Source organism: Serinus canaria, chromosome 4A (genome assembly GCF_022539315.1).
Source record: "Serinus canaria isolate serCan28SL12 chromosome 4A, serCan2020, whole genome shotgun sequence".
Classification (NCBI taxonomy): domain Eukaryota; kingdom Metazoa; phylum Chordata; class Aves; order Passeriformes; family Fringillidae; genus Serinus; species Serinus canaria.
Genome location: NC_066318.1, coordinates 14,593,120 through 14,614,115, shown reverse-complemented (window position 1 = coordinate 14,614,115; position 20,996 = coordinate 14,593,120). Strand labels below are relative to the sequence as shown.

The following is a 20,996-nucleotide window of genomic DNA, read 5'->3' as shown; positions in this document are numbered from 1 at the left end:
CAGCCTTTTATTCCTCTAGAAAAATGCAGACTAGAAACTTAAAGGTAAACGTAATGTCTCATATAACTTGGTTCCCAGGAGTTCAGTATATTGGAAAAACTGTAAATTCCACTCTATTGATGATGAAATGAAAAGGATTGGCAGTGCTGCCCCTGAGATCAGCTATTGCTTTAGCCAGGAGGCTGCATGTCCCTGAGCCCCTCTGTGGACAGTGGTAAACACTGATGGCTGTGGGGGACAAAGCAAGATGTTCTGTTCTTCTTGGGCACGATGGAGATTTCCAGCACCCTTGGGTGTGTGACTCTCAGAGTGATATGGATGTCTCTGAGTCATTTTTCTATGTAAATATGAGAAAAACAAACTAGCAGAAAAGAGATAAGGTGGCTTTCCACTTCCTGGTGTGGTATTTCAGACTTAGAAATGCTTTACTTCCTAGATAAGAGTGAGAGAAGAGAATAACTTAAATTCTTTCATTCCCTTGGGAATAATGCAATGCAATAATGTTAAAACTGTATGTAATTGCTTTCTATTTTTGTAAAGCCTGTGGCAGCTATGAACCTTTAAAGTGAACACTGGAAAGTGTGGTTTGTACAAATTTCTTCAGTTGCATCAAGGGTGCAGTGGGGGTAAAAAGCAGTGGGAAAATGTGAGCTTTATTCTACAATGTGAGCTTTATTCTACAATGTGAGCTTTATTCTACAAACCACAACAGTGGGTTTCCCTGGGATGTGTTAAAGAATCCTCAAAAGCAGCAAAACCCCTCAGAAAGTGACAGGTTTGGGGTCTGTCCTGGGTTGCTCTTTGCATTGTCTGCTGCTGCCAGAAACCCAAGCAAGTGCTGTCATTGCTTGGGGCACTCTGCTCCTTTTGGAATTCCCAGGGAATTATCTGAGGCATCTCCTGGATCTTTGCTGCTGGCCTTTCCAAGGGTCAGAGCACTCTGCAGAGCAGTGGGTCAGTGTATGGTCTGAAACAGACCTGTGGCAGCTGCAGGATGATCAAAAGGTGCTTCAAGCACAGTGTTGCCATTTTAACTGCTGGGAGGTTCTGCTTTGGACTGGGATTTATTTACTCAAACTCCTGCCTTTCTTCATTCAATTCATTAAAGTAGTTAAAAGTGAATTGTAAATACAGTGACTATCAGAAGCCTAAAATGAGGAATATTACGCATATTTTAATTTTTAGCCAACACAATGAACATTTTTAAAAAGGCTTTCGAACACATAAGCAGCTTTAGTACTTATTTTGCACGTGTTAGCTCTGTTTCTTTTACAGAAATAGGATATATAGTGTGCATATATGTCAAATGTCAGAATGAAACAAAATAGATATTTTTTTTTCCTGTGTCATTTTGAAGGATGGCTTTTATCCTTTTATCCATCCCAATAGATACAAGGCACTGACTAAACACAGCAAATGTCTTCTGAAACCTTTTCCAAATTCCTGTTCATGGCTGGAAAAGAAATGACTGATGCAGATTGCTGTGAGTTTCTCATGAAAAACTCTTGAAGATACAGAGATGAATTTTACATAATTCTTCACATTTTTGTTGTGTAAGCAGGTATTTTGTTGCTGTTATTCCAGATTTGTCCTAGGTGTTATACTAGATTTTCCCAGGAGATATCCTGGAGCAGATTGCATTGTAGAAGTACTGAACATGTACAAGAAACAGACTTTTTTTTCTTTTTCTGTACAACCATTCTCCTACAATCTGTAGTAATTATGTTTTACTGTTTGACTTAATTAATTTTGCTTCCATTTGCTGTGTTTTGGATTATTCACTCGCCTCCTTCCACAGTAGCTGGTGATTCTGACTCTCATGCACTGAACAATGCCAATAACAGTGCTAAGGAGCTCTTTTTACCCATATGCATAAAGCCTCTGACAAAAGTGACTCAGCTCCATAGCTGCCATCTTTCTTGATGAAAAACACAAAAAATGTAAGGAACTCTTATCTGACAGCAAATTAACTCCACACAGAGATGCTCTGTGGCTTTGCCAAAATGCCTTTGAGTTTCTCTGTTTTTCTGCCAGCAGTTTGTGCTCATCTCTGCTGTTCAGTGACACACAGAAACTGTGGTTTGCTTTTTCATCCTGGGGCAGGAGATGAAATCCCACCTGGGGACCATGACTCCTGCCTAAATATGAGTGTTTGTCCCATGTGTCCTGTGAGGAACCACATCAACCACAGATGCCATGAGATGCTATTCAGTCCTAGAGGCTGAAGCAATAGTCTGCAGAAGTTTCCTTCCTGCAAGGATTTTTACATGCTGGTTTTGTTCTGATCAGAGCCAGAAGCTAGCACTGACCTCAAAGTAATATCACTGCAGTCGTTTTCTATACACTTTTCTCTGTTAATTTGGCCAGTGTAAATTTCTACCACCCACAAAATATCTGGAGGCAAAAAAAATCTGTGGTTTGATTACATGCTGTGTAAAGAAATAACAACTTCTGTTTTGATCTGCTGCACTCATCTAATTGTCTTCAGCACTCTCCTATCTACCAATCTACACTGGTCCACCTGCCAGTGCATTAAATATATGATTTTAAGGGCTCAGATTAATTCAAGGTACAAAAATCAGTGTTTGTTACAAAGAATTTGGGTTTTTTGTTTATGCAGTTGTTTAGAACAATTTAATTCTTGGAGCCAAATTTGGACTGAGATGAATGTTTTTCATTGGAAATGCAATTACTATATCTTAGAGGTGCTGGGGTCCAAGAATTCATTTCACTCAGTCATCTGCTCTTCTAAATATAGGATAATTGCTATTCTTTTTAAATGAAATAAGAGAAAAAAGACAAATTAGAAAAATGTTACTCTCTGTAATTAGAGTGTTTCTGAGGATAAAATTGTTTTAAAGGTATAGCATCATTAACTGATTTTTTTTAAATCCTTGTTTGCATCTTGGCACAGTCACAGGGCACATTTCCTATGTTTTGTACATTTATTCAAAACAGAATTAGAATAAAGCTGTTTTTCTTTTTTTACAAATTACTGGCTTTGTAGGCTGTGTAGGTGTTTTTCAAAGGCATGCACCATGCTTACTTAAAAATAATTACATTTTGAGCTAGAATATATATTATGCCCTTCCTATCGAGCTACAGTGATGTGTTACAAGCTGCCATTCTACAAATTTCCAGAGTGACATTTTGTTATTGCAGATCATTTTAGGAAACTTCCTGAGAAAGTAAAATGTCTACTCGTGGCTGTTCAGCTGGAAATGTAATGGAGTGCCCTGGGACAGGAAGGACTGACAGGATTTGGCATTAGGAGAACTCTCATCTCACTTTTATCTTCAAAAGCATCTTGCCAGTTTGCCTGGGCAGTAGTAGTGGGCAGCATGGCTTGGGTCTGTTGGTGTCTGTGGTTCCTGCAGGGCCAGGGCTGGCAGCAGGTGATGTCTCCTGTCCCCACGCTGGTGGCTGCTGGGTTGGGATGTGTGCTAGTTCACTTCAGCAGCAGAAGTTGTTCCAGGGGAATCAGTCACTGGAAGTGTTTGGATAGCTTGAAGGAAGAGGTAAGGGAGGCTGTTCATCATTCAGTAATGCTGGAAAGGTGGTTGCTGTAGAAACCTCTTCCAGGTCTAGCAAATGTCAGGCACCAGACTGTGCCCGCTGCAGCACCGTGGCTCAGCCTGGAGAGGCTCCCACGCACAGGAAGCCTGGAGGCTGGCTGTCTTTTTCTGGAGTCACTGGGGGTTTCCTGGCCATCTGCCTGATGTGGGGAGTAGCCATCAATGTCACTGTTCCCCTCTGCAGAGGCTGTTGCACAGCCATGACCACTGCACAAGCTCCCAGGGACTGCTCCCTCCATCAGGGCACACTCAGGGCTTTGTGCTCCTGGTTCATCTCAGCCTGAGCACAAAGCTGGCTCTGGCAGCTCAGAGGAGTACTGAGGGGAAAAGTGTGCTGGATGTGCTTTACTGTGGGCAGGCAGTGAGAGCCTGGGGCTGTGCAGGGAGCACTGGTAGGATTTCTGACTTGTTCTTCCCCAGAGCATTCACTGAGGAATCACTCAGCAAATCCAAGGTGTGCTTAGCTGCAGCTCTGAGCTCAATTGCAGGCTGATGGCAACGATGTCCTCAGCTATAACAAAGTGTGAAGTGAGCAAGAGGCAGAGAATTTGATCCTAGTGTTGTAAAGGGGCTGAGTCATATTTCATCAAGCTCTATTCATTTGTACAGCAGAGGTGCCTTTTAAAGTAAAGATGCTCCAGCCACAAAGTGCTTTACTTAGTTCCCTTTGACAGAGACCTCTCAAATGCTTGCTGCTGTGGATTTCAGTCCACTCACAGTCCATTTAATAGACATGGTGCACACTCCCTGAAATGAGTGGCTTATCTCCCCAGAGCTGAGGTCTGGCTGTGTGGGTTTGGTGAGTACTTAGCACTTCATCTGCTTGTTTCCCACTGGTAAAATGAACTAATGTGTCCAGCTCATTCTGCTGTGCTCTTTGTGACAGGTTCCTCGGTTTCTCTGGGACATTTCATAATAATTTAATCTGGTTCAGTTAATCTCAGGTTTCTGCAAGAAGGTATCCTGGGTCTCTCTTGGCTGGGTAATTTGTTTCAAACTATGATTTCTGAGACTAACATTTCATCCTTTCCATTTGAGATCAGTACGATGGAGCTTCACCATTCTTAATATAACATTGATTCTACAGAGTGATGATTCTGATCCTTGGGGTAAACTTCAAGATTGCTTTAGGCATTCATGTTCTGAATGAAGACACAAGAATATCTCATTATTCAGCTATTATGAAGTCTCTCATGTTTTCAGCTGCAATAGATAGTCTTGGTTTGTTTTGATTTGAAGCCCAGAGCTTGGCAGGACATGTTATTGATCTCACACAATCCATTTTGGACACTGACGTGGGGGTATCATTTACAAATCAATTTTCTCTGAGCTTTGATTTAAGTATCAGTGGCCTTTGAGGATCTTTCTGGGTCACTTTTATTCTCAAGCTGTACTTCAGCACTGAGTAAACTGTTTCATAAGTGCAGGCACCCAAATGAGCTGCATGCCAGCTGCTGTCAGATGTGGCTATTGAGTCTGTTCTGTTTGCTAACAGTTTATGTAAAGAATAACACCCCCGCTACCTTCAAAACTGGTTTTGAACTTCAGCCACTCAGTCCCAGCAGCTCTGTAAGGAGGCAGTATTCCTTTGATATCAAGGCACTCTGCCTGGGGAGAAAAGGTGAAGTAGTGTCATTTAGCTATGTGTTAGACTGTGCACAAAAACTGTCTGCTACCTTTCTCCTCCGCAGACAGAAACTGAGATGGACGTGTCAAGGGAGTTTCAGAAAGGATCTGAGTCAAGTTAATGCCACAAAGTGCTGTGCAATCCATGAAAACAATGTGATGAGCGAGTTATAAAGGAATGTAACATTTGATTTTGTAAAGATATGGAAGAAAGGTTAAGAGTGGGGGAAAGTGTTAAAATGGCCACTTGCAGGCACTGCCCTTTAGTTACTGGTCACAGAAACCAGATGTTTGGGAACTGGCTATGGGTTTATGGAGTGTCCAGAGCCAGGAACTTCCCATAGAGAAGTCCCATGAGAGGTTTTCTGTCCACCCCTCACGCACATGCCCCTTACTGGTGTCACAGACCTAAAATATCCCAACGGTTCCTCAGAAATGATGGCCTAGCTTCCCAAATTACTTCCTTTCCTTTTTTTCCTTTCATTTCTTTTCTCTCTATGTTTCAGATTATGCTTGGCCTTTGCCTAAACAGTTGTGCCCTATATGGATTTCCCTAGATGTGCTCTTTTCAACTGCATCTATTATGCATCTCTGTGCCATCTCTCTTGATCGGTACGTAGCAATTCGCAATCCCATTGAGCACAGCCGCTTCAATTCCCGCACCAAGGCCATTATGAAAATTGCTGCAGTTTGGACCATATCCATAGGTAAGCAACATGGCTCTTGACTGTGTCTGAATGAATAATAGTGTGACTCCAATTTTCATTTAGGAATTTTTTTTTAAGAGGATACTCAAATGAATTTACCTGGCCCGCATGCCTGAGCGGAATAACTGGAAACGGAAGCCTTTCCTTGCAGCTGGTGGGAGCAGTCATTTTTCAGAGCACCACCCCTCTCCAGTGCTGCTGTGTCCCTGTCAGTGTGCTGATAACAGCAATAACACAGGCAAGTGGTGCTGTAAAACTGCTGTGTAAACAGAGCAGCAAACAGCATTAGCACAGCCCGGCATGGGGAGCCTGGCCAGCTCAGAGCGCACGGCCGCGCTGCGGTCGCTGCAGTGAAACTCTCTCAAGGCCTGGTAATGGTCTAAGTGGAGCTGCACAGGGTTGGAGGCAGCCTATCAGCCAGGTATTTACTGCTCCTGCTCAGCCTTTATAGCCTGGGCTGCTCTCTGCCACAGCTGGATTGCTGCTGGTACTGAGCCAGCCAGTTTGAAGTCTTAGTAAATGAGGAGTAGCCATAACAGAAGACATGTTTGTATTGCTTTGATAAAGCACAATAAAGAAAGCAGCAGTAAAATAGGGAAGAAAACACAAAATAATGTCAAAATGACTCTGTAATACTGAGAATTATGAGAAGATTTTTTTTTTGTAGAACTCTTTAAATGTGCTTTAAAAAAGAGACATTGGAGGCAGGGGCAGAATTGTATGACCACTTCCATTTGCTGTGTTTCCTTTTGTGCTTGTTTAAAATGCAGTCTTACAGAGATTTAACATTTCATTTCTATTTTATGAAGTGGTTTTTGCTTTCAGTGCTGTACTGCAAGGAAAAGCATGCTCCAGGTATTTGAATTTCTCCTGAGTTTTTGCCTACTTTAGTAGTGGAATATGATTCTGGATGTCTGGGTGCTACAGGGACTGATTTTGAAGAAGCTTGCCTTGGGAAAAGGCTATGGGAAAAAACAAAAAATGATAAATTAGGGGAAATATACTTTCTCTCCTCATGAATATAACAAGAATATATATTAGAAACAAATTTTCATGTGTCACAGGCCTGCTACATTTTCCCTAGGTAAAATAATTCACAGTAAAATTGGATTTGGCTTAATCAATTCATTTAAGATTTTTTTGAAATTATTATTACTATTATTTTAAACTCTCTGTGCCCTCTATTTGACATGGGAAAGAATTCCTGAGTTCAATACATAAGCAGTCACATGAGGACAAGTTCACGTGAGCTTGGTTTGCACAGGCAGCTCAGAGTCAGCACAGAATTTGTGCTCCACGTTGCACTGGAATGCAGAGGGAGAGCTGATAGACACCCCCCAGCTGAGATGTATAAATCACATTGCAAAATCCAGGCAATAAAACTGTTCTGCTTCCATTTTTGGAGCTAACTTGCAGATTTCTGCCTGTGCTGCCTTAGATGTTGCTGACGTATTCTGAGAAATTTTGGCTAGTGCTGAAGTGGCTGCCTGCACCAGTGCCTTGAGGAGCAAGTTGTGGTTTGGACTCTGAGTCCAAGGGATAAAGTGGCTACTTCATGCATGGTTCACTGATTCAGCAGACTGGTAAGGAAATCTGACCAAGCAGTAAAGACACAGGGCAGTCTCTTCATGGAGCTGTTTGGAAAATAGGAACACTGGGACCTCTGCTGTACCCCAAGGAAAAGGGTACCTGAGCCAGAACAGGTGAGGTGAACAGTGCAAACACCTCACCCCTACCCAGCTTCCTCAGGAGATGTTTAACCTCTCTGCATTGGATAGGATATCAAACAGGTGAAATACTGAAGCTTACAAGGCACAGCTTGGAAAGGAGATGGAATGACACTTTTCCACAAGGCACATGGTTTGTCAGCCCTCCATAAGGCAATGGCTGTTGCAGCTGTTCCCCAGCACCCCAAAGTCTTTAGGAAGAGGCTGTGAGCAGCTGCTCTGTGGGATGTCTGTGGTGCCGAGAGCTCTGGGGGGCTGCCCTGGGCAGCACTTCCCTCCCCAGGCTGGAGGGACACAGGGTGCAGCTGGGCCTCTGTGCCCTCCTGTGTCAGGATCACAGCTGGGAGCACATGCAGCACATCTGGGCTTTATGTTCACTTTGTTCTCTTTGATGCAGCTACTGCTGGCCCAGGAGAGACTTTGCTTGCATCCATTTTTTGAAGATACAGGCAGAATCCTTTCTCCCCAGACAGTCTGTTCAGGGCACTGAAATGCTGTTAGATTTCCTCCCCAGAGCATGTGACAGGGCTTACCCTTTTACTTGGGCTTTCTGCAGTAGGTTGCATTAAATGGAGAAAGAAAAGTACTCTTGGTATGTATCTAGCTCATTTTAGCCTAACTATTTGTATTTCCTAAATGAATTTAGAAATGTGCTAGACATGGGAAAAAACTGAGCATGGAATGAATGAGAATTCACTCAAAGTGTATTATTGCTGTTTTCTGGTTCTGAACTGCCTTACATGTCACTTGGAAAGGCCTGGTGAAATCCTGTGCTAATTTCAGGAGGATGAAATAGGTTAAATGAATTCATCCTCACTTTGGTGTTAAGTGTCACAAAAGAATTTGGGCATTTCTGTTTGTGATTAAGCTTTGAATTCAAAGCAGCACTTAAGTGCAGACTGGTCAGTTTGCAATTCATAAATCCTGCTCCAGATGAAGAAACATTTAAATGCATTCCATGCAAAGAATCCTGAATTCAGTTTCTGAATCAGAATTCAAAATAAGAAGTAAAAAGCATGTAATTTATCTTAATTCAGCAGCTTTTGCATTCCATTTTTCTGAAGTGTTAATGCTGACAGCAAAATATAAAAGAGGTTCTTTGCTCATTGAGCTGGAAATTTGTCAAGGTGCACAAGCCTAAACTTATGATTAGGTTTTAAAGTAGGGGAACATAACAGAGTCCTCCTGTCTCTTGACAATTTCTTTATGAATAGGTCTTTTCCAAAGTTCTCTTAGTTCCAGATTAAAGTACATCACAGACAGTTGTCCTGTGCTTCAGCAAACATAACTTGAGCAAGATTTTTGTCTTCAGTTCGAGAAAAAGTGGCTGCTGTGAAGGGCTGGGCTTGTAAAAATTAGTTCTGTGGTAGACAGCACTGTGCTGAGGCTGGAAATTAAAACATAGGCTACAGAAATATCCTCACAATTAAAAATTAAAATCAATTTTAGGCGTGAGCCTGCTGGCAGAATCTTGGTATTGTTTCAGGATTTCAGACTTTGTGTAGTTTCAAAGTTTTCAGCAGTAACTTGGGGACTTGGCCATATCAGCAGCCTCCCTCTGCCCTGCTGTGAGGAAGGTGAGTGGAGTCCCCATGCAGGGCTCAGCAGTGGTAAGGAACCAGCCAAACCCTGGGAGCACACTGGGTCCTACAGGAGAAAGTGTTAACTGGGTAACATTAAAATAAACAAAATATCCCTTTGAAAATCTGAATGAAAGCCCTTCATTGATGTGGAGGTACACACACATTCTTCTGATGTGAAAATAACTGAAACATTTTAATTTTGCAGTTCCTTGCCCCCAAAATATAGGCTTAGAAGGGCTTCTCCTCTGCTTCCTGGGGTGTTCAAGGTTTGGTCATTGGCTATAGAGTGCTGAAATTACACATGCTGCCAATTTTCCAGCTCACAGTTTCACATCCTCACAAGCAGTGTAAATTCAATTTAGTCCATAAGTGACCAAGATAGGGCTATTCTTTAAATTTTGCTCTGTGTGTCAGTGCCATAGGCAGATGTCACAAACTGTGTGTGTGTCTGTGGGTGTGTGTGCATGTTTGAAAACATTTTCATTCTTTCTCTGACTCATTAATGAGATTATAATTTTGATTTCAGGGAGGTACCTGAGGTTTGTGTATATGATAAACCATTCAGGTTTAAAAAGGAAATTTAAATCCCCATTTAACTTTCACAGTGCTTCATTGTTTTACTGAGGAGATCTATTTAAAGAATTATGAAAGAGTATGAAAAGTATAAATGGGTGCTGTGAGGATGAGTAAACACTCATCTCAGACTAAGTGAACTTACATCTAACAGCTTTTTGTTTCTGTGCTGAGTGTTTGTCTCTCTCAGGGGCTGAGCAGCCTCATTCTTGCAAGCTGCTCTAATGATGTCCTTCAAGAGCCTCCAGGTACCAGCTAAGCCTTCTCCTCTCTCACTGGAGACAATCCTCAGCCTGAGGAGCATGCCTGGAGTGGCACCACTGATCCAAAAGGAAGTGTGCTCTCCTAGGGCAGGGGGATGTGCTGAGGGCAGGTGTGCATGGAGACAAAGAAGGCCTGGAACAGCTCTCAGAGCTCCCTGAGGTCACAGTTCCAGAGCGCATGGAGGGTTCTGGTTTGCATTTCTGCCCATCAGTGTCTCTGGTTCAGGGGCAGCTCAGCAAGGCATTTCCATGGCTCCTGTGCTGGTGGGATGTGTTTGCTCCTGGCACCCTTTGCTCTGTGCTGGGCTGGAGCTGCTCCTGGGAGATCATGCTTTGGGACAAGACCAAAACCCCAGGAATTTCTTTACAGGCTTCAAGTTAGCACAAACCTCTGGACAGATTTCATGGAAAAATGGGCAAAACGACTGCTGATGAAGAAGACAGTACATGGAAGATCAAAATTATTTCATTTGGGATTTTGTTCAAGCCTTTCCCACTAAGCAGGCAGGCTCTGTGGCTCATCACTTGGACACAAGGAAGCAGTGCTGAAACCACTGTTACTGGCAAAGCAAAGGTTAGACAATCACCCTCCATCTCCTGGAAAAACATACACATTCCTGACTATGAGCACTGCCTTAACAGAAAGACAGCAACCACATATATTGCTGGAAAAATGGCTGCATACTAGTAAAGCCTAAGGGAGCTTAATATCTCTCCAGATTTGGGAGATTTAAAAAGTACTGTATTCATGTATTTTAAATTTATTTTTGCCTTTTTATATTTGACACTGAATGTCTGACAGGGTATGTTTGAATAAAATTCTTCTCTTGGGAGCATGGGGGCTGTAGTTGTTTGGCCTGTAGGCAGAGATGCTGTGGTGGTGCTGATCTGATAACTTCTGTTTGCCTCACCAGAGTGAACAGGTGGCATTAGCATTGCAAGCTGGGCTGCAAGATGCCTCTTGTGGAGCAGAAGAGCTGGCTTCTGCTCATAAAACTTTTTCAGACCTGCCTTCTGGTCATGGGTGAGACAGAAATATTTGCTTTATGACCTAGAGCAAAACAAGAAGGTGTCATCTGCCTGTTTTCCACTTGTTTGAGTTGTCTACAAAGTTATTTTATCTAAAGACATTTTTTTGATTGAGTGCTTGTTCCATGATTCCCAAGAGGGTCATTGATCTGGCCAGCACAGTACCAAGAGTTATCAAGGTGAGGAAGAACATATTGGCTGATAACAAGCTGAAATCATAGCAAGGAAAGTACCTTGGGATTCCAGGTGATTTCAGGGTGCTTGGATTGGTTTGATCTTGTCACTGGATGTCAGTGAAATGTTTTGCCTGGGACAGCAGCAGATGGTGACAGTGTGTGAAGAATTTTGACAGAAATTAGACTGACCATCCCTCCAGATCTGTTCCCATGAGCAAGGGGGATGTTGATGTTTGTGTCTGAGGTTCTTCTGAGCATCAGTTCAGGATTGCAGCTCTGGTGTGAGCAGGATCCCCATCATCCTCCTTCAAATGCTCAGTCAGAAATGTGCAAACCAACAGAAGTAATTTAGCAAAATAGAAAGGCAGGTGGGAAAGTAATTGATTTCTTCTGTCTTATACTGTTGTTTGCTGGTTTTCCATCTGGCTCAGGTTGCTCAGTGCTCTCCCAAGGTTTGAGTAAAGGTCAGCAGCTCATCCAGGCACAGTCACTAATGGCTTTCATCTGTTTGCAGTTGTGCTTGCTGCGGGCAGGGAGATCCTTCAAAGTTCATCCCCCTTTTATCTTTGGCTTTCAACCAATACAAGGCTGGCAGAATTGTTTTATTGGAATGGTCAGATAAAACTAGACCTAATCCAGCCCTGAAGGGGCATTGTTGCAATATTAGTACATGAAAGGCACTGCAGTTAGTCTGCTGAAATATGGGGAAAATATGGAATTTTAGTGATTTTGAACACTTCAGAAGCCAGCATTCTTCAATTTTCCTCTGAAGAGCTTTGGTTGCTAAACCCAGTGCCTTTTCTTGCACGCTGCAGGAGGCTGCTGGCTGGTGGGGTTTGCTTCTCACTGAATGAGAGAAATGTGCAGGAACTTTGGGAGGCAGTTAAGAATCCAAAAAGATTTGTTTTAGTTTAAATATGAGGTATATTTTCACTTTTGTTTGTTTAAATATGAGGCTAAAGATGTGGATTTGAACATGTAGTGTCCAGCAGTGTTCTTGTTTTTACACTGGTGTATTTGTGGCAGCCACAGTCTTGTTGGACACACAGCTTTCTCTTTGCTTTTTCCTTTTCAACTGTCTGTAAATGTCTGGAGAGTGGCAGTGAGGTCCAAAGCCACCTGCAGCAGCAGAGCATTCCCATGGACACAGCAGACTTTGAATTCAGTGCTGACCCCAGGAGAGGTGGTCCCTGGCCTTCCCAAGCTCATGTAGCTGCAGCAAAATGTGACCACTCTTGTATTCAGCCCTGAGAATTCCACACATGGAGAGTCAGAGCAAACCCATTTGCCTCTGTTTTCCTTAGTTAGGTAGTTGTCCTTGGAGGAAATGTGTTCTTGTAGAAGAGTGGAAATTCCTGCCTTTTTTAGGGGAAATAACCATCAAAGACACAGCTACTCAGTAATCTCTGTAATCTCTGTCAGGCTCCTGGGCTTTCACTGAAGAAAACAAGGTATTAAACACAAAAAATATATTGTTTTTCATTTAAGTCAAAGTATCTGTGAATATAAATTTGGACTTTTTAGCCAATGTTTTCTCTAGTAAATATTTAATAAATCTGTATTTGTAGTCATTTGGGTTTTGTTTTATTAATTTAAAATCTGTGAAGATCATCTGTTACTCTGTGCCCACAGTATCATCTCAGCCCCATTTGGTGAACATTTCTACTGGCTTAAGGACATCTTTAAAGCTGACAGGCAGCAGTTAGGACAACACTTGTAATTGGATTTGTAATCCAGAGGATCCCTCTCTTTGTGGCTTCCTGCTGCTCTGACAAACAGAAGCTAAAGGAGGGAAAAAAACACATTCACCTTCTCTGCTCTGGTGTGAAGGGATGTCCTGCTCAAGCTGCTGCCTGGCAGGAGGGTGCCCAGAGCAGGGACCTGGCTCTTGGCTTAGTGGCTGGTAGTGGCAGGTTGCCTCTTCTTGCTGGGGCAAATCAGTTTTGCCAGGCACTGCTCAGACTTCAAACAACAGGACCAAGTTTGCTCTGAGGAGCACTGTGATCTGCAGCACTTTAACCCTGCAAGTTTTTGGAGCAGCACTGCCTCTTTAGGGGAATTTGCTGCCACTGTAGTTAGAAATGGTTATTTGACACAACTGGAAAATGCCTCTGAGGCTGGAGACTTCAGCTCACTACGTCAGCCTGATGTTTGTAGATGAAGAGTGTGTCAGGGAGAGGCTCAGGAAATGCTTTGCACTGGGGCTCAGAGAGCTGCACTGACAAAAGCCTGGGGACAGCAGGCAGCTTCAGAGCCTCTTGCCTGATTTGACACTCACCCTCCTTGCACTGCTGTGAGGAGTTTGGTATTCTCTGGCCACCTCAGTTCTTCAGTTGTGGACAGTTAAATCTGCATTGTTAGTGCTGTGGATTGCTTGAGTCAAATGGAGCTGGATGCCTTCTCTTGTTCAAAGAGCAGAAGTCAAGTCAGGCAGGCATCTGTGTTCATCCACAGCCAGGAGCCCTGGGAATGCTCAGGGGTGACCAAGGCACCCCTGCTGAAACAAGGCCCAGGCTGTGAGCTGTGTGTGCAAGCAGGTGTTACTGCACTTGGGATGGTGGCAGCAGTGATTTGCTTAATCCCCCATGAAGGAAAACCCTCTGAGGTGTCTGAGACCTTTCACACTTCTCCCCGTGAGTCAGCCCCTGTTGCCCAAGGTGTGTACAGAATTGGTTCCCTTTCAGACTCAGTTGTGCAGTGGATTGGTGATAAATCATTTATTAAAGACAAGTTTCAAAGGAGAGGTGTGAGGTGAAGGAAGGCATGAGAGATGAGGGTAGTGCTGCCCCCTGAGCAGGGCTGAATCCAGCTCACAGCTGAGTCAAAGCATGTGGCCAGTTTATCTGAGGGCATCTTTCCTACTGCTCCTAATGATGGGATTTTCCCAGACTGGAAGAAAGTGCAAGTAAAGACTTAGTGCTCTCTTTCTTCTGTGCATTCTCAGTTTGAAATCTTGCTTTCTTATGTGAGAGGTGAGAGACACTTTTCCATTTTTCCACTTTTCCAGCAGCTGCCCCCTCATTCCCTGTCATTAAATCTGAGCTATCTCATGCTCATGCAGAGTTTTAGACTGCCATCAGTGCTCTTGATTTGTTTATCCATCATATCCCAGAACTAGGTTATTCTTCCCAAATGTACCTTATATGTGTCAAATAAATGTCAGTTTCTGTGTGAAGATATCCCAAAACCTCATCTAATTTCCCTTGGCTAAAGCAATAACACCAACTTAAATGATGACTACTTTGTGACTGAATTTTCATTCATTTTGGAGTTTCATTTCAAAGGGCACGTGGTTTAGAGGGCACTAAAGCATAAAATTATGCATGCAAATATAATCCCAGTGTAATGCCATGGACCTAATTCAGATTTCTTCTTCGTGTAGAGAGTGCTCAGTGTAACTTCCACCATTTCCCAAATGTCTGTGGTTTGATGGAGCCAAGGCATTAGGATGGTGTTTTTAATGATGGGTTTATGAGGTGAAGATTATTGCAGTGGCAGGGAATTGGCACAAGCAAGATAACAGGTAACACATCAGAAAGGGGGCAGCTGCCTTGCCAGAGGTGAACTGATGAGCGTTGGCTTGTAGAGGGAAGGAAGAGCAAATCCTGGAACTAGTACTTGAGTTAAGAAAACACATTTCTTAACAATGCTACAGTCACAGAAGGCATTTATCATCCTTAATTTTCACAAGAAATTCCATCACTTGATTACTGCCAAATGGTAATTTTCTGGTAATGACAAATTGCAGATGAATTCCCCGGAATCCTGAAAAACACTTAGCTGGAGTGTTAAAAATGCCCTGGTTAATCTCTTAAGCATGTAATTCTTCCTGTTAAGAAATTCAGAGTCCCACAGGATTAGCTTTATGAACCTGTGATGTTCACAGCAACTCCAAAAAATCAATTCAGGCACAACAGTGGCCTCAGTGTTGTTATTTCTTGGGTGGAGGAGCTCAAGGAGGGCATGGCCAGCCCCAGACACACAGACCACTGAGGAGTGGTGCTCCATGACAGCCAGGTACCCAGAGGGGAGCAAAGAATTTACTCTGTTGCTCTCTAGCTGCTTGGATGTGCAGGGCTTTTTTTGATTCTTTAAAAGGGCAAAAAGGAATTTAAAGAGAAATTAAGAGAGATAATCAAAAGCATAGAATGAGTTTGGCATGAGGAGAGAGAGTGAATAGAATGGCATTCTTCAGCTCCAAAAGAGATGTCAGACAGGAGAGATGATAACAGGTCTATAAAATCATTAGAAAGGTGGAAGAGGTGACCAGATAATGATTATTCACTGTTTCTCACAGTAGACAAACTGAGGGGAGTTAAAGGAAATTATCAGGCAGCAAATTTAAATGAGCAAGAAACACTTGGTTCAGATGAAAAACAGAGAGATCGAGGAACTGAATGCCACTGAGTATTGTGGATTTAGAAATGAGATGAAGGATTCATAAGATTTATCATGAAGATAAATCTCTCAAAGGTTATTTTAAAAATGAGATCTGGATGCATATTCTTACTTTGGAATTTTCTAAGGTAAAATGCTTACAGCTACCTCATTTTATACCCATTTTGTACCATGGCCCTAAACTTCTGATACTTGCCAAAGACACGAAACAGGACTAGATGAACCCATGATGCTTTAACTAGGTCTGGCCCACCATGTGTTTTCCTGTGCACAGATGTTGTGGCATTCCAAAATATGTTGTTGCTTCTGGAAGGTTTTGGGTCTGTCCTGATTTGGGGCTGAGCTTCACAGATCAAGGGATGAAGTTTGGATCTCATTACATGTGAGACATCTTCCAGACACCGCTTTCTGTTTGCACTGAGATTGTCTGCAATGGCCCTGAGATCCAGAACTTTGTTTCCATGTGTCTGTGATGCCATGGCAAAAGTGGCTATTTTTCTGTCAGTGTTATTTTAATTACTGTAAGAATCTTTCTCTTGAATCTTCAGAGCTGTAGTGCTTTCATATTTGGAAAATTTTTCTCTTTAAAATTTGTTCCTTTCTACCCTATGACAGTGATTTCAAACTACCCCCCTCAAACTGGTGGGTATGGAGTGGTCAGCTGGAACACTGCAGAGTGGTGACTGCCTTTCCTACACCCACAAATTCCAATTAATGCTAGAAAAGTAGGAGGTAGGCTGCATTCCCTGAGTCAGCTGTGGAGCACAGCAAAGCTGCTGCTGTTCCTGGAGAAGGGTGTCCTACCCTGGAGCTGTGCTCCCAGGAGTGTTGTTGGATGTTTTCCCTTTCACCTGGCAGCAGTTACTTCTCTTCCAAGCAGCTTTAGGCAGTGGGCTGAATGCGTGCAGGACCTGCATTGTCTCTGCTGCCTCTTTGGAGCTGTCTCCAAAGGTAACAGTCTCCTTTTTGGTTTCATTTTCCTAGGGATATCCATGCCTATTCCAGTCATTGGTTTGCAGGATGACTCCCGGGTGTTTGTAAATGGGACCTGTGTCCTGAATGATGAGAACTTCGTCCTCATTGGATCCTTCATGGCTTTCTTCATCCCTCTCATCATCATGGTGATCACGTATTGCCTGACTGTCCAGGTGCTGCAGAGACAGGCCACAGTGTTCATGTGTGGAGAGGTACCCAAGCAGAGGAGGAGCAGCGTGAACTGCCTCAAGAAGGAAAACAACACAGAGAACATTTCAATGCTTCACAATCACGAGGGGGCCTCCCACTTGAACTCCCCTGTCAATAAGGAGGCGGTGCTTTTCCGGAAAGGGACGATGCAGTCCATCAACAACGAGCGAAGAGCCTCCAAGGTCCTGGGCATCGTCTTCTTTCTGTTCCTCATCATGTGGTGCCCGTTTTTCATCACTAATGTCATGTCTGTCCTTTGCAAGGAAGCCTGTGACAAAGACCTGTTGAGTGAGCTCCTGGACGTGTTTGTTTGGGTGGGGTATGTGTGCTCCGGGGTCAACCCCCTGGTGTACACCCTCTTCAACAAAACCTACCGCAGGGCTTTCTCCAACTACATCCGCTGCCAGTACAGGCCTGGCAAAAAATCAGCCCTGAGGCAGAACCAGTGTCTGAACGTGGCCTCAACAGCTTTGTATGGGAAAGACCTGACTTTAACCAGTTACAGAAATGGCAATGAGTTCAATAGCATGGAACTGGATGAAGCTGAGGAGGGCCTTGAGATGCAGCCAGGGACTTCAGAACTCTCCATAAACAGCTGTAATGTTGTAAGTGAACGAGTGAGCTGTGTGTAAAAGTGACTCTCACAGACCTTTGCTACGGTGTATCTGTAGCCAAAATATATTGTGTAAAAATGTAAGTGTCGGTCAAAGGACTATGTAAATATTGCATTCTGAACAAAGCTTTGAGGTTTTTTTAAAAGAGAAAAAAGAATTGTCTTTCCAGTCCAGTACTTAAAATAATATATATTAATATACTGCAGTGAAGTTTAAGGTTCTATATTTACTGTTAATACTAGATCAGAACTATTAGTTACTTTGCATATGTCATGGACAAAATGTTTGAATTCTTCTTCCAGTGCATGAACAAAAATGCTGAATATTTATCTCAGGTGGAATTTGCTGGAGTCCAGAATGGCACGTTAATAGTTATATATCAAATACATGCTATTAGACTTGGTCAGTATAACTTTCTTTTTCAAGTTGACAGTAAATATATACTTTAAATCCTCACCCCTATTTGTGCCGTGTAAAGACTTTACAGAAACCTGGCAGAGAGACATCACAACAGCGGAGTGGCCGTGCAGGCACCTGGCCAGACATGTCCTGTTATGTCTAGTGGCTTCTGCCATACTGGGTCAACCTTGCACTTCAAGGCACCTTGGTTAGATTCTGGCTCCCTCTCCAATCCTGCTGTTTTCTTTCCATCCCTCAGGAGGCTCTGGCTCCCCTAAGAAAGACAGGGAATGTGGTTTCGCAGTCCTGGCTGGGATCACTTGGGCTGGAGAAGAAGTGTGAGAAGCAGAGTGATCCCCAGTTATCTAGTTCAAGCATCCAGTAAATGGAAGGCCTAGGAGTCATTAAAAGCCCTTCTCTGGTCTTGCAGATACCCATCAGCTCTGGGGTGGAGCAGGCTGCGTGGCCAGCTCTGCCTTCACAGATTGCTGGAGGACCAGGGGCTTTGGCCTGTCTGAGGAAGGGCACTCTGGCTTTGGAGGAGCCCAAATCTCTGCTCTTCTCACTCCTCACATCTAGATATTCTTTAGCTGGTTTGGCATTTGCTTTTGTTTTCCAGCCCATTGCTGGTGACAGAACAGTGCTTTGGGCACAGAGCAGAAGGTTCTCTGTGTGTGGTGCTGGCCAGGGTCAGGCTGTGAGCAGCAGGATGTGCCTGCCTGGGGAATGCTGGAGAGAGGAGTAAGAGAGGGTTCCTGCTCCTGTCTCAGGAGGGGCTGGGCAGAGCTGAACAGAGCAGTGTGACTGGAATCATTTGCTGGTGACACTGTTCTAAAGCAAATGGTGACCAGGGGCAGCAGGGAAGCAGACCTGGAGCTAGTCTGTATGGAGTATGAATCTGGAGTAACCTTAAAATTTGATTTATTCCATTTTACTCCCAAAGTAAATTAGAGTATATCATATTAACACCACTTACATCTTTAATGAAAGCATCCACATTGGGATTGAATGTATTTTAAGTAATCTGCTTTTAATACACACCATGTATAATTTGAATTAATTTTCCTCTGCATTCCTGTGTACACAAACCCTCCAAGGCACTGTGTCAAACCCTTCTGGCCCTGTGCCTCTGGGGTGATGCCTCTCATGCAGATTCCCTTATGTGGAGTATTATCTAATGCCAGATATCACCCATAAGGTTTTTATATCTTTATTAATTACTACACAGATGCTGCAGTGCCCATCTAACATGGATGCATTTAGCATCACTGACAGCCTCTGGCTAAGATAATTGTCAGAACACAGAAGCTTACACTAGACATGGATAAATCACATTTTATTTACATGAATTGCTTGTACTCTCAGCTTGCTGTGTTCATTCCATTAAAACTAACTTGTAGAAGAACTGGAAAATTCTGCCAGTGCTTGAGGTGCTGTTGCATGGCTGTGTGCAGCTGCAACCTTGCTGAGGCCACTACTAAAACACAACATTTGGGTTGTATCTGCTGCTAGGCTGATCCCAGAATGATGCAGTGAAGTTGATCATCCTCTCTCCCTCATCCCCTCCTGGGATAAATCCATAGTACTTCCCTGCAGTCAGATGAGGTATCCCAGTGCAGAGTGCAGCTCACTGCTTGCAGAAGGCAGAAGAGCTGCTCCATGTGCCAGCCTGCAGATAACACCATGGGCTTGAATGCTTGGGAATCCACTTGCCTCTCCAAAAATGTCAAGTAATCAGCAGGAGAACCATTGGCCAGAGATGCAGTTGCACCTTCAGCAATTGCCCTTTACCATGAGTCAGATTTTATTATCTCAAAAAATACAGAAAAATCAGTGCATTTTAATTTTTTCCCCCCTTTGGGTGAATGTATAGCACATCTCTTCCAAACATGTATATGTGTGTGTGTATATATATATGCGCACGTGTGAGTTTGTACTTATATATATACACACATATATATACATATATATATATATCTTTCAGAACCAACCACAGACTTTGAAAGCATTGAGCAATAAGATGAATTAGAGTAGCACATGTGTAAGTTGTGTGAATAGCTCATTTTCCAGCTGGAGCTCAGTGTAAGTGTTCACACAGGCATTGTCTTCGCATGGGAGCCTTCATGTCTCACCCTTGCCAGTTCTGTTGTATGGGCAAAAAGGGAACCTGCTATATTTGGATGTAAATAATGAGAATTGAACAGAGAATTTTCAGAATTTTTATAAGTGTTTTTAAAAAAATTCAGCGCCAGAACTGTAAATATGCCAACCTCAGCTGGACCTGTTCTGATGTCCATCTCTTGTCTGGATGAAGAGCCAAGGGGACTGACTGCCTTACAGCGCCTGCGTTCCTCCCAGCCAGCAGGGGAGAATATTTCTCTGAATGGTTAAAAACTGTCACCTACCCAACTTTCTTTGGGTCATTCACATCAGGGTTTTGTGATGCTGCTATTAATTTATTAAAGAAAGTTTGTTGGTTTAATCATTCTTCATTATTTATTTTTTTCATGATCTATCAGAAAATAAATAAGTGAACATGCCCTCTCTTTTCTTCATCTGTCCCCAGTGAAAATATGTCCTGACCAAAAAACTAAACCAACAACAAAAAAGGAGGATAAAGACCTATACTTGAAGTATGGCCCACAGGTGCTTAATTAAAGGAATTAGTGTCAGCAGATGTCCCAGCACTCCCAACCCCAAAACCTGTTAAATATGAAAGCAGTGATAGACTATTCTCCCTCTTCAAATCGCTCTCTTTCAGGAACAACTGTTAAAATTTACAATTTCAACTGTGAATTTGAAGAACTGTTTTAATTTTCTGAAACTTAACCAAAGTCAGGTTGTTCCCACAGCTCCTTTGCTTCTCCTGAGATGTAACCATTAATTGTGATGGTGCCTCCAGAAGCCCTACCTGGGGCTGTCTTGTGGAAACATCTGCTGGAAGCTTGGTGTGAGTCCTCAAATCCCAGCTCAGGTATGGTTTTGTCTTACAAATAGTGTCTGTGGCAGTGCTTTGCTTTGATTTGGACTGAAGAAGTGAAGATAGTTCCTTGGAAATGGTTGAAGGCTGAGATGTGCTGGCTGCTTTGTTTCCCAAACCAGATGGAGCTGTGCAGGCAGGCTGCCCATGGGACAGCAAAC

General features: G+C 43.1%; 1 protein-coding gene across 2 annotated transcripts in view; it reads left to right on the top strand.

Annotated features, from left to right (window-relative positions):
- Window positions 1-20,251, top strand: part of HTR2C (5-hydroxytryptamine receptor 2C) — a 42,741-nt gene extending 22,490 nt beyond the window's left edge. Inside the window, exons 2-3 of one of the 2 annotated variants that reach the window (XM_030228968.2) lie at window positions 5,708-5,908; window positions 16,642-20,251. In XM_030228968.2, coding sequence (XP_030084828.1) covers window positions 5,708-5,908; window positions 16,642-17,474 — 1,034 coding nt within the window. In that variant the 3' untranslated portion in view covers window positions 17,475-20,251. The remainder of the gene's footprint in view (window positions 1-5,707; window positions 5,909-16,641) is intronic. The other variant, XM_050974569.1, reaches the window with a different exon arrangement.
- Window positions 20,252-20,996: the final 745 nt, after the last annotated feature.